The 12,876-nt window shown below is 36.4% G+C and overlaps 1 protein-coding gene across 1 annotated transcript; it reads right to left on the reverse strand.

Annotated features, from left to right (window-relative positions):
* Positions 1 to 384: 384 nt before the first annotated feature.
* On the reverse strand, positions 385 to 12,856 carry LOC145237099 (alpha- and gamma-adaptin-binding protein p34-like). The gene is made up of 8 exons (XM_080099842.1): positions 12,797 to 12,856; positions 12,474 to 12,571; positions 10,681 to 10,874; positions 10,001 to 10,086; positions 9,804 to 9,922; positions 6,305 to 6,402; positions 989 to 1,133; positions 385 to 934 (listed from the first exon to the last, which is right to left on the reverse strand). The coding sequence occupies exons 2-8, from the start codon at positions 12,556 to 12,558 to the stop codon at positions 804 to 806; spliced, it is 858 nt and encodes a 285-aa protein (XP_079955968.1). The 5' UTR covers positions 12,559 to 12,571; positions 12,797 to 12,856; the 3' UTR covers positions 385 to 803.
* Positions 12,857 to 12,876: the final 20 nt, after the last annotated feature.

Here is a 12,876-nt window from a genome sequence, read left to right on the forward strand (position 1 = left end):
GCTGTCTTTGAATCTTTGTTACGCGCATTTTTGCATAACTATAGCTAAAATCCTGCAATCAACTTCCATTTTACTGAAATACACATTTAGGCTTTAGGGCCGCGACCACCGAAATAATGACAATGGGAGATCGGTGAAAAAAATAATGAATAAGTTTGAGAACCACTGAAATAAACCAATCGTTTTTTCTCACAACTGCACATCAGATTTGGACAAATTTTACGACGATGGCTTGCACCCAAGTGAGAGGTGTCTAAATCTGAACACGCAAACGGTTTTCCTTCCCCACTCCAACTACCAATGTTTCTTGTTCCTGTGTAAACAATGTGTTTCCTACATAACTGAAATTTGGCTTTTTTCGGTAAAGCTAGATGTCCTCGCAACTCATTTGCGTGAATGTTTATTTGTCGTGGAATCTATTTTTTACCAGCGAGAAAAGTATAAACAACAGAAAAAAAGTACTTTACCACACAATATTTTGGGACGCAAGCCACGCCACAGATAAGATATGCAGAGAATAATCGTACATATTCCTAATTACAGTAAAAACTTAATTCTGAGACAAGTCAGATATTTGTAAGGTTTAATAAGGTAACAGCACATATATGTTAGGTCCAAATAATAGCTCAAAGGCATTGTTATATGCATGTTATGCAATGAAACATATGGAATTTTTTTTTTGAAGTCAGTAAACATATGCCCAGTAAACTTGCAAAAGACATAAAATACAAAATAAACATGTTTCGTGTCCGCGGTATTTTGGGTGTCGCAATTTTATTGTAAACAACCTTTAAAAAAAGCTTTTATTGTTCGTCTTCATCTGAAGACAATCCATATACTTCATCTTTATCTCCATCCAAAGCTTTCCAAAACGCCATTACCACCTTCTCTGCATAGGCTTTTTTTGATTCAGTCGGAAGTGAGTCTGCGGTTTCTGCAACATTGTATTTTAGTTTTAAAAAACGGAATTAACAACATATATAGTTACTTTTCAAGTCATGCATCTTCTGAAATAGTCCTTCAAAGTCTTCTTCTTCCAAATCTTCACCTTTTGAATCTAGTAACAAACTATCTATCTTCTTTTCCACCTCAGTGTATGGATCAACAGTAGATCTGGGATCGCTCTTCAACAACTAAAACAGCAAAAAGCATTAACCCAAGCTTAAAAAGGTTTCGTTCATATTCTTAACATTATTATTCATTTTTAAATTTCGTTCGTTACTGTTTATAACGTAGTCTTTTTAAGGGTGCGGCTGCTGCGTCTGACAATATTATGTCCTTTTTTGTAAAAATTTTGACATTGGCGTATTTTCAACCGCGAGGTTTTTGCGGCTGTTTCCCGATTCCGTGGCGCTAGTGTAGTGTTTTCGTATTCCTATGTACCATTTTCATGCACGGTTTCAAAATTAATACAATACAATACAATTATCTTGTAATATATTTACAAAAAAGTAAAAAATGGCGGGAAAAAATACTCCTCTAAGAATTTAATCTCTAGATTTGATCCCTATATAGCTGCCCAAGGCCAGTTTTAAAAGTTTTCCCAGAAAATCAAAACAGTTTTACAGACACTGAAAAGTTAAGGGATCATTTTGCAACAAACATATATATAACAGATTGTTTTCAACTTTGTTTCGCAAATATACCGTTGCCGCAGCCTCTCGTCGCGCAACAGCAGGACGACCGCTTAATGCCATTTTGACACGGTTTTCAGTAGCATGCAGTCATTGGTGTTCAACATCACGTTTTGCCTAATTTATACATAACTCAAGTATTGTTTTTCGAGTTGATTACTGATTATAGTCACAAATAAAGAAGCTACATTGTCAAAAAATCATTTTTTGCGTGTGTTTTGCGATACCTACAAATTGACCTTCAGTGACCGGCCGTCATGCAGATGACCATTTATCGTGGCTTTAGGAAACGTCTAGTTTTATTATTTGACCCATATGTTGACCAACAATGTTTGCCTAAGCCCTAAGGTATGGAAACCGAAGTACCGGTTATCGAGTTAAATCACACCTAACATATGAAACCCACGCCAAAACTGAAAATGCACACGCTAAATTACTAAACCCATTTTGATTGGCTGAAACATTTCGACAAATAAACATGTTCCACACTTTTGCAAATTATTAGGTTTTTTGTTCAGCTAACAAGGGTTGTTTTATTGCAGGGGTGGGCAACCTGCGGCCCGCGGGCCACATGTGGCCCTTTGATTAAAGTTGTGCGGCCCGCAGAGACACTTGGATTTCAAATGGTATGTCAAACGAGTCCAAACTAGAAGGGTGGCTTAGCACATATTGCCCTTGCATATACACTATAACCTATTTTAAAACATAAATATATTTCCTATTCTTATTTTGTATTGGGTCCCATACTAGTCACCGTATTTTATAACCTTAGTCGTTTCTGCAGGCAAAAACTCATGGGTCCCCACACATGCAAAGTTGAAAATAATGCAATTCAAGAGATAACCATGAGAAAGTCGGGTGTTGTAAGGTAAAACACAGTGATCGGCACTGGGCTTAAATAATAATACTATGTAGAATACAAAATGTTTAAAATTTCGACCACTAGAGGTGTTTTGAGCAACAACCGTTAATGTTTCTGACGTCATAGGGCTGTTAATAAGCCCCTAGGCTGCCATGGTGCAAAAACGACCACCAAGCAACCCACCAACGAGCAACATACAACTGGTTGCCCTTGTAACACTATTGCGCCAAAGAAATCTTTCGTTTGTGGTGCCCAGTAACATACAAATACGTTTTACACTTTAGGGGCTTGTGGGGTAAATGTTAGGACTACAGGGTTGAACACAACAATCGACACCTATAAATGACATACTATACAAGAAATCCAAATTTGAGCCAATTCTGACACTGTTTAAAAACTCACCCATTTTAGGGGGGTGTATGTAAATACCACTTGACCGCTGTGACCGCGGTGGCCGCTGTGGCCGCTGTGGCCGCTGTGGTCAGCCTGTACACACTTTCTAAATGCTGTGGTCAACCTGTAAATACTGCGTGACCACTGTGACCAACCTGTATAGGTAAATGAGACCCGAATGAAGTGTTATTTACAATACAAACCCTCACCCTTACCCCACTAGCTCTAACCGTCACGCTTGGTCACGCAGTAAATACAGGTTGGTCACAGCGGTCACGCAGTACATACAGCATAGTATACTGGCCACAGTGGTCAAGCAGTATTTACAGGTTGGCCACAGCGGTCACGCAGTATTTGCAGGTTGGCCACAGCATTTAGAAAGTGTGTACAGGCTGGCCACAGCGGCCACAGGGGTCAGAGCGTTCAAGTGGTATTTACATACACCCATTTTAGGGGGCTAGCGGGGTAAATACTGGGGTTATCAACAAAAACAAAGTGGGATGCACATCTACATAACTATATCTACCATCTGTGTAAATTTCAGCAAAATCATCAAACATTTGATGGAAAAACGAGTCAGACAAACTTTGGGTAAAAACACCCATTTTAGGGGGCTAGCGGGGTAAATACTGGGGTTATCAACAAAAACAAAGTGGGATGCACATCTACATAACTATATCTGCCATCTGTGTAAGTTTCAGCCAAATCCATCAAACATTTGATGGAAAAACGAGTCGGACAAACTTTGGGTAAAAACACCCATTTTAGGGGGCTAGCGGGGTAAATACTGGGGTTATCAACAAAAACAAAGTGGGGTGCACATCTACATAACTATATCTACCATCTGTGTAAGTTTCAGCCAAATCCATCAAACATTTGATGGAAAAACGAGTCGGACAAACTTTGGGAAGAAAAAACAAAAGAAAAAAAACAAAACAATTTGAGTAAAATCAATATGTGTCCCCTTCAGGGAAGGGGACCCATAATTATTATATTTTTTAAGCAGATTAGTGCGCCAGGTGCTATTTTTCTACGACCTGACAATATGCTGCTAGAATTAAATGCGAATTTTGCTTGTAGTAAGGCAATTTTGGTATGCAACGAAGTAAAATCACCTTGTGTTACATAAAGGTGCGGCCCATGATCTAATCATCGCAATTGTATTTGGCCCCACAGTGAAAAAGGTTGCCCACCCCTGTTTTAGTGTGTCATAAATGAGTTAACTTGCAATAAAACATAACTAGGAAGTGACTTTCTAATATACTTCCATAATATACACTCCATATCATATTTACCAATTTACTATACATTTAATTTGAACTACATATATGATTGTTTCTGCAAACAAAAACGAATGTGTCCCCACACGCGTGTTTTTGCTGATTTACGGAAAACAAATGTTGCGGTAATTTTTAGATTCTTGAGGACAAATTTAAGCATTACCCCAACTTAAAAAAAAATTGTCTGTATTCTTTTTGCATCATTATTGTCAAATAAATTAATTGTTATTCAGAAGCCTATCGCGGTGTAGTTGCCGAACGACCGTTTAAAGATCTTTTGACACGGTTTTTAATAGCACTCAGTCCTTATAAAAAATATACTCAAAGAGAGCGGCAGACGATCAGCGTCAGTGTAAAGTTTTATTTGAAACAGAAATATTAATTTCGCTTATTAAGGCATCATCAGTTTCTGTATGAAGAAAAGAAACGATAAAAAACACATAAAAGTTAAAACGTTAAAATACTAAAACAACTAACAGCTACGATACCAGACAATGGCAAAACTATGGAGAACAGCTGTAACAAAGGCCGACGCTAACTGAAAATAAAGTTGCAATAGAAACGCCGGTAGCAAACAAAAAACTAGCAGGTGTAAAAATGGCGTGCGTGTTGATAAGGGGTGGCGCGTACGGGGCGGAAAACAGGTCATTTTGTTCGCGGCAAAATCATAGGTTGTAGGTTAATAGACGCCCTTAGATCGTTTAACCATTTGTCCTCACAAATGTCCAGACGGCTCATAGGCGGCTCTTCGACGAACGTTACCATGAAGCAACTTGAAATGTCCGGCTTGTTTTTTTCGGGATAGGGATGGTTAATTATATAGTGTTTTGCCAGCGCCATCTTGTCGCCCTTAGCGTCGGTCAAATCACCTGTCCGCCACGTTGATCGGTGTGAATTCCATCTAGTACTGAAATGATTTTTTGTTTGTCCCACGTACTGCTCTTTGCATGTTGTACAAGTGGCCACGTATATGCCCCTTATCAACACGCACGCCATTTTTACACCTGCTAGTTTTTTGTTTGCTACCGGCGTTTCTATTGCCACTTTATTTTCAGTTAGCGTCGGCCTTTGTTACAGCTGTTCTCCATAGTTTTGCCATTGTCTGGTATTGTAGCTGTTAGTTGTTTTAGTATTTTAACGTTTTAACTTTTATGTGTTTTTTATCGTTTCTTTTCTTCATACAGAAACTAATGATGCCTTAATAAGCGAAATTAATATTTCTGTTTCAAATAAAACTTTACACTGACGCTGATCGTCTGCCGCTCTCTTTGAGTATATTTTTTATATTTGACAAGTAAAGACAGATCTGTCGGTCACCACCCTGTTACAGAGGCTGATTCCTGTAGTCTGTTATGACATTACACTTACACTCAGTCCTTAGTGATTAACAATAACGTTTCTCCCAAACTATATTTATCTTTCGTATTGTTTCTGGAGTATATATATGTGTAAACATTAAAGAAGCTATGTTCTGACAAAAAAATCATTCTCAACTGTGTTCTGCGTTTTCTGCAAGTTGACCTTCAGTCGTCATAAGGCAGTCAACTTGTCAATGACCGTTTAATGACTTTTTATTGCATCTTTGGAAAACATGTAGTTTTGTATCTTCATATTAATCAACAACATTTGCAAAAGGGGGTCAACTTGAAACCACGCTGAAACCAGCGTTTCAAAAATTTATGTTTTGGGGGGCCTGTGGGTGAACCACTGGATCATTCAGGGTCAACCTTCGTAGGATCAAATATGGATAAATATCTAACATCTGTCCAAATTTGAATAAATTTAAAGCACTCTTTCTATACCAAACAAGCGTTACAAACCAGCGTTAGACACAAAAAAGAAAAAAATTATGGACAAAAACAATATGTGTCCCCTTCACGGAAGTGGACCCATAATGAGCTAGGTAAAAACAAACATTGAAATGGAGCTTTAAAGTTGAGCCCAACTATTTCTCTTTTTGGTTGAATGCTCAGTTTTGCCCGAATCGTTTGAGATAAGTTTGGTGCATCATCATTTTAAAGCACTGTTTCTTGACCAAATGTGTGGAACGAACCAGCTTTAGACAGAAAAAAGAAGAAAAAAAACACGCACAAAAATAACATGTGTCCCCTTCAGGGAAGGGGACCTATAGATACCTTTTGATGAGAGTCTTGACAATTTGTTTTTAACTTCATATGTGGCCATGTATGGGCATTTAAAGCACTTCTGATCCGCTTAGTTCCAAATTCCTCATCTAAAGTTTAAAAGTAAAACCAGTTTTACAATGTTGTTATTCCACAAACAGTTAGTACAGCTGTACTTTAGTCAGTACAACCATTTAAAAAAATCAAATTTGGATTACTAACTAACATCTGTGCAAATTTGAATAAATTTAAAGCACTGTTTCTTGACCAAACGCGTTTAACAAACCAGTGTTAGACAGAAACGAATATTTTGGGGTTAAAGGGGGTGAAAACAGGTAAAGGTACAAAAATTTTTAAAATACCTTACATTGCACCAAACAACAAAGTATATAACTCCTAAATGATGTACTTTAGTCAGTACAGCCATTTTAAAAAATTTTACGTTTTTGGGGCCTGTGGGTGAACCGCTGGGTCATTCGCTGGGTCATTCAGGGTCAAACTACAGGAAGATCAAATTCGGATTAGTAACTAATATCTGTCCACATTTGAAAAAAATGAAGCACTCTTTCTTGACCAAACGCGTATAACAAACCATCGTTAGACAGAAAAAAGAAAAAAAATTCAATAGCTAACACGTGTGTAAATTTGAATACATTTGAAGCAGGGGTGGGCAACCTTTGTTACTGTAGGGCCAATTACAAATGTCAAAATTGGATCGAGGGCCGCACATGTACATGTGCATAACACAAAGAGATTTTGCTGTGCTTCTTACCAAATATGCTTAACTACAAGTATAATTCGTATTTGATTCTAGCCACATTTTGCCAGATCGCAGAAAACTAGCATCAGGCGCATTAATCAGATCAAAAATGTGTAATAATTGGACTCGTTTGCCAGTACTTTTGAAATCCAAGCGTCTCTGTGGGCCGCACAAGCTTTAATGAAGGGTCAAATGCGGCCCGCGGGCCGCAGGTTGCCCACCCCTGATTTAAAGCCTTCTTTCTTGACCAAATGCGTTTTACAAACCAGCGTTAGACAGAAACGAATGTTTGGGGGTTGAAGGGGTGAATCCTATTGAAAGTTACAAAATTCTTTAGAAAACCATACATTGCATCAACCAACTAGGCATATAACTCCTAGAATATGTACTTTAGTCAGTACAGTCGTTTCAACAATTTTACGTTTTGGGGACCTGTGGGTGAACCACTGGGTCATTCAGGGTCAAACAGGAGGATCAAATTCAAATTTGAACTAGAAGGGTGGCTTAGCACATATTGCCCTTGCATATATACTATAGCCTATTTTGAAACATTAATATATTTTCTACACATATTTTATATTGGGTCCCATATCATCCACTGTATTTTAACCTTGGTTGTTTCTGCTAGCAGAAACGCATGGGTCCCCACACATGCAAAGTTGTAAATAATGCATTTCAAGAGATAACAATCAGAAAGTTTGGTATTGTTAAGTCAAACACAGTGATTGGTACTGAGCATAAATAAATATTCTATATGGAGTACAAACAATTTAAATTCATTCCATTCATGCATTTTTGAAGGTTTTTTTATGGTCTATCTGAGAAAAAGTGTTAAATAGTGAGAAAACAGAACAAAACACAACAATCTATTAATGGGGAATTGCACACAATTATAGGGCAGGGGTGGCCAGACCTGCTTCATGTTTGAGCCGCATATCACAAAACTTAGTTTTAAAAGAGCCACAAGACAAAAAATCAAAAACGAATTCATCCACTCAGAATGAAGTGTACGCTATCAAATAATGATTGTTGTGTGGTGATACTGCGTGTCTCCACCTGGGCTGCATGGTGTTTGAAATTAGGCTGATATGATGGGGACGTTTTTGTGTTTAACTTCGTAACGAAGTTTTAAGTTATAGTTTTGTAATGACTGAGCGAAGCTTGACAAATAAGACATACAGGTTTACCTCCATTATCAATTAATGGAAACTCCCCTCCCATTATGCTTTAAAAGTTATATTTTCCTGTTCTCAACAACGTTTTTTTGGCTAAACTTTGCAGTTATTCATGTGCAACATTAAAGAGCCGCAATCAAAGGCACAAAGAGCCACATGCGGCTCGGGAGCCGCAGTTTGGCCACCCCTGTTATAGGGGGTTAGTGGAGTAAATGATAGGGTTACAGGGTTAAACACAACAATGGACACCTATAAATGGCACACTGTACAAGCTATCTAAATTTCCTTCAATTCTGACATTGTACAAAAAAATGACCCATTTTGTGGGGCTAGTGGGGTATATGTTGGGGCAACAGGGTTAAACACAATTGACACCTATAAATGACAAATTCTACAAGCTGTCCAAGTTCCATTTAATTCCGACACCTTTTAAAAAACTCACCCATTTTAGAGGGTTAGAAGGATAAATGATGGGGTTCATTCAACACCCAAAAGTATAAAATATAAAATCACAATGACCCAATCAACAGCCATGTAAATTTTCATCCAAATCGGACAATGTTTAAAATTCTGACCACTAAAGGTGCTATTAGCAACATTTGTTAACACTTCTGACGTCATAAGCATGTTACCACCCCTCTGTTGGCATGTGCAAAACCACCCACCAAGTATTGCACAAACACAAGTATCATATGTTCCGTTGCCTTTATTATACTGTTACACCACAGAAATCTTTCGTTTGTGGTGCGCAGCAACATACAAAAACGTTTCACACTTTGGGGGCTAGCAGGGTAAATACTGGGGTTATCAAGTCAAACGAAGCAGGGGACACATCTACATGACCTGTCTACCATCTGTGAAATTTTCATCCAAATCCATCAAAGATTTGATGCAAAAACTGCATGGACAAACTTCGGCAGAAAAAAGAAAAAAAAATACAGATAAAAACAATATGTGTCCCGTCATGGAAGGGGACCGCTAGTAATCTATTTACTGATTTACTATACACACCGTTAGACCTACAGACATAATTGTTTTTGCTAGCAAAATCGAATGGGTACTAACACACATGTTTGGCAATTAGTTATGCTATGAAATGTTGAAGTTATTTTTAGACGCTTAAGGACAAAATTGTAGAAAGCATCAACCTAAACAAGGTCTTGCTCACATTCTTTTTACTTTTTTATTTATTTTTATTGTATGTTTCGACAATCAGGCCGCAGTCCGAGAACTGAAAATTGCCCTTTGTCGTTCACGGGATTAGAACCCAGGATACTCCCTTTTTACTTCGTTATACTGTCCTATAATTATAAAAGCAGCAATTCAGGAAAAAGCTATAAAATGTTTTGAAACAAAGTATGAAACTTCCTAGTCGGGCACTTTTAGCAGTACAGTTATTTCTACATAGTCATGTTATAAAAGCAAGTTGAATACATATTAATATCCCATATTACATTTGGTTTACAACTTTATTGGTATTATCTAGCAAATTTGTGTTTATTGGTTCATAAACCATGTGCCATCTCTTGAAAAGACACACATATACAAGTTCCAAAAAGTTTTAAAATACATTTACATTCATCAAAATCATCTTCATCTGGATTAATTTCTACAAGTTCAAATCCATTATCTATGCACCAAAGTTGAACACTTTCTCGAGGGAGATATTTTTCATCTGAGCAATCAGAAGAACATCTAAAATAAATAGGCACATGTTTACAATACATATTGCGATACAAACTACTGCATTGTATGGCTCTTTGACATATGTACCTTTCACAAACTGCAAGCTTGATATTCGGCTCCCAGATATCAAAGTAAGTTTGCCAGGAATTCAAACACTCCAATCCATTTCCATTCTACATTAGGAATAATGCAGTGTTAAAATTGCACAAACTTAAAAAATAAAGTTAAATTATTTTTGTAAATGTTCATAGTAATTTTTATGCACACTTTCTAACCCTAAAGAGTGTTGTCATTGTTTAGCACAAAATGTTAAATTCAATGTTTTTTTAACAACTCCAGCATCTTTAGGATTTTAAAAAAGCAATGGGTCCAACCTAAGAAACAACACACCACTATACAGTTTGTTTCACTTTAGTTCTTTGGTATTTCTGAAAAGGTTATTCTTTTTATAGATTTGGCAGCAAAACCACTAGGCTCTACGGACAAAAAAAACTGTATGCATACTATATTTACTCGATTATGAGCCACATTTATTTGTAAAAAGCATGAAGTATTGTTAAAAAAGGAACGTGCACTCATTTGTAACCTGCAAGGTGCAGCATTACATCGATAATGGAATGATGGTGTTAACTGTAATGTTTAGTAAACTGACCTAGGAATGTGACATTAACCTCATTAAAAATGTAAGTCACCCTCAATTGTAAACTGCACAAATAGCAAACTCTTTAAGTTGCGGCTTACAATCGAATAAATACAATAGTATATACCTTTGTAGAGTTAAAAATAACAACAATAGCTTGTAGTTGTTCTGCAAATGATTTATCGAAGATGTTTTTGGAGTCAATGCCACATATATCCACAGTAGCAGAATAATACTTGTTTGAAATCTCCCAAGTAAGATAAGAAGAAGAGGTATCAGTTTTTATGGGTAAAGTTGTTATTTCCCCCGTCTCGATAATACCTAAATCAAAATAATTCAATCATCACCTTAATCATCATGTTTTCGTCTTGTAAAAAATCTTAGCAATGGCATGAGGCAACTACACCACCTGCAGTTTCAGTCCAGTTTATTTGCAGGCACTAAGACAAAGCCCAAAAGGCAATAAAGTTTTCACCACTAAACATTTGTTTGTAGATGGGTCTTGAAATATTGGAAAAAAAATCATAAACATAACATAAACAGGTATATTTTACAAGTTCTAGGGATCGGTATTGACACCCAGCTCCCAGATTGGAAAGTTTTATTTTTGCTCGGAGGATATTTTTTTCTTCAAAATAATTGCGTGGATTTTTGAGCGAAATTACAATTTTCTGCGCGGATCGATAGACTTTTGATTGACAGGTGGATTTAACGATTAACACAATTTGTATGTAATGCCTGCAAGACTACCCAGCCGACAAAAAGAACAACTAAATAAAGCAATAAACACGACGAATCTTAAGTTTTGCTCTATTGCGCACGCAGCTGTTCTGCTACATTTTACAATTTTCCATAACGATTCAAACATTTTGCTGATTTGTTATGTGGGGATAGTTTTTGATTGCCAAACTGCTCTTAACTGTTTTTGATTATTTGTCATACAGAAAACATTATTTTATGTAACTTGCCCAGCCGACAGTCACTTTAATAGTCAAACTACGTCCTAAAAATCCAGATAAATGTACTTTTAACGAATACGTTAGCGAAATAGAAATGTTATTTCAAACGTGACGATCGGTAAGTTTCGATGTGCTTGACTGATACGTGGATTGTTCGCGAAATAAGGCTTGTGACGACATAGAACTTCATTGTAAAACGAAAATATAAAATATTAAAGAAAGTTTATTATAGTTACCTACGAAAGCTGTGCTAAGTTGCGCGGACAACATTTTTTTTGCGCAGATTACACGTAAAAAGCCTAAATTTGGGTGGATTACAAGGGGAAATCCAAAATATTGTGCATTCTTTCCAATCTGGCCCAGCTCAGGAATTACCAATTTTAAATGGCTTCTGTGATGAATAAACACTTCATATATACCATATTTATCATAATGCTGTCATTTTCCGAACAATTGCAACTTATGATGCTGTTGAAAACATAAATTGCCTTTAAAATGGCTCAGTGTCAGTATCACAATGACAGTTGGTTGTAAAACATAAATGATTTCTTTTGCTGAATTTTAAAACCTTTTTAGGTGCTAAAATAAGCTAATTTTAACTTCCTTGTTATTGTATAACTCAAACATATAATGTGAGTGAGGCATTGCTTCTAACCATTACACCATGACAGTGGGTACATACTAATTGCTCTTAATTGATCATTTCAAACTGCACTTTTAGTATGTAATACATTAGCAATGTTTTAAAAAAAATGTTTCAATAAATTATGAATGTTTAAAGAGTTTTAAAATTATAAATTATAAAAAAATTATAATCACGTAATTGTACAGATAAGGGCAAAACGAACAAGTCCAGATTTTTATTCTTTACAACTTCTGTTTCTTTTGTGACATGTTCCAACTTACCACTGCCTGCAAATGATTTAATTATTTCTGTTTTAACAAAAATATAATAATTTACCTTTTACTATGGTCAATGGTGTTGCCAAATCTGAATGTGATGAACTGTCTGAACTTACAATTCCTATAATTTGACCAGACATCATACACACACCAAAACTACAATACATGCAAAAATCGTTTTTTGATGAAATACCATTGATAACGATGCAAATTAATCTATTTTTTAACTCATTAGTGTTTTTAAATAAGATGTATATTTTATTTTAGATTGAACAGAGTATTTTCTATCTCTACCCTATTCTCTCTCTTATCTGTATTTAAGTCAAATGCACTATCAACAACATCCAGTTACGAAAGGCGAGACATGATAAGTTGTGCTACCTTTTGAACTTGACAATGACAACTTTGCAAGTAGTTAACCGCCGCAACCGAACGATGGCACAACTTCTACCATTTGTTGT

This window comes from Phallusia mammillata, chromosome 7 (genome assembly GCF_965637545.1).
Source record: "Phallusia mammillata chromosome 7, kaPhaMamm4.hap1.1, whole genome shotgun sequence".
NCBI classification, from domain to species: Eukaryota; Metazoa; Chordata; class Ascidiacea; order Phlebobranchia; family Ascidiidae; genus Phallusia; species Phallusia mammillata.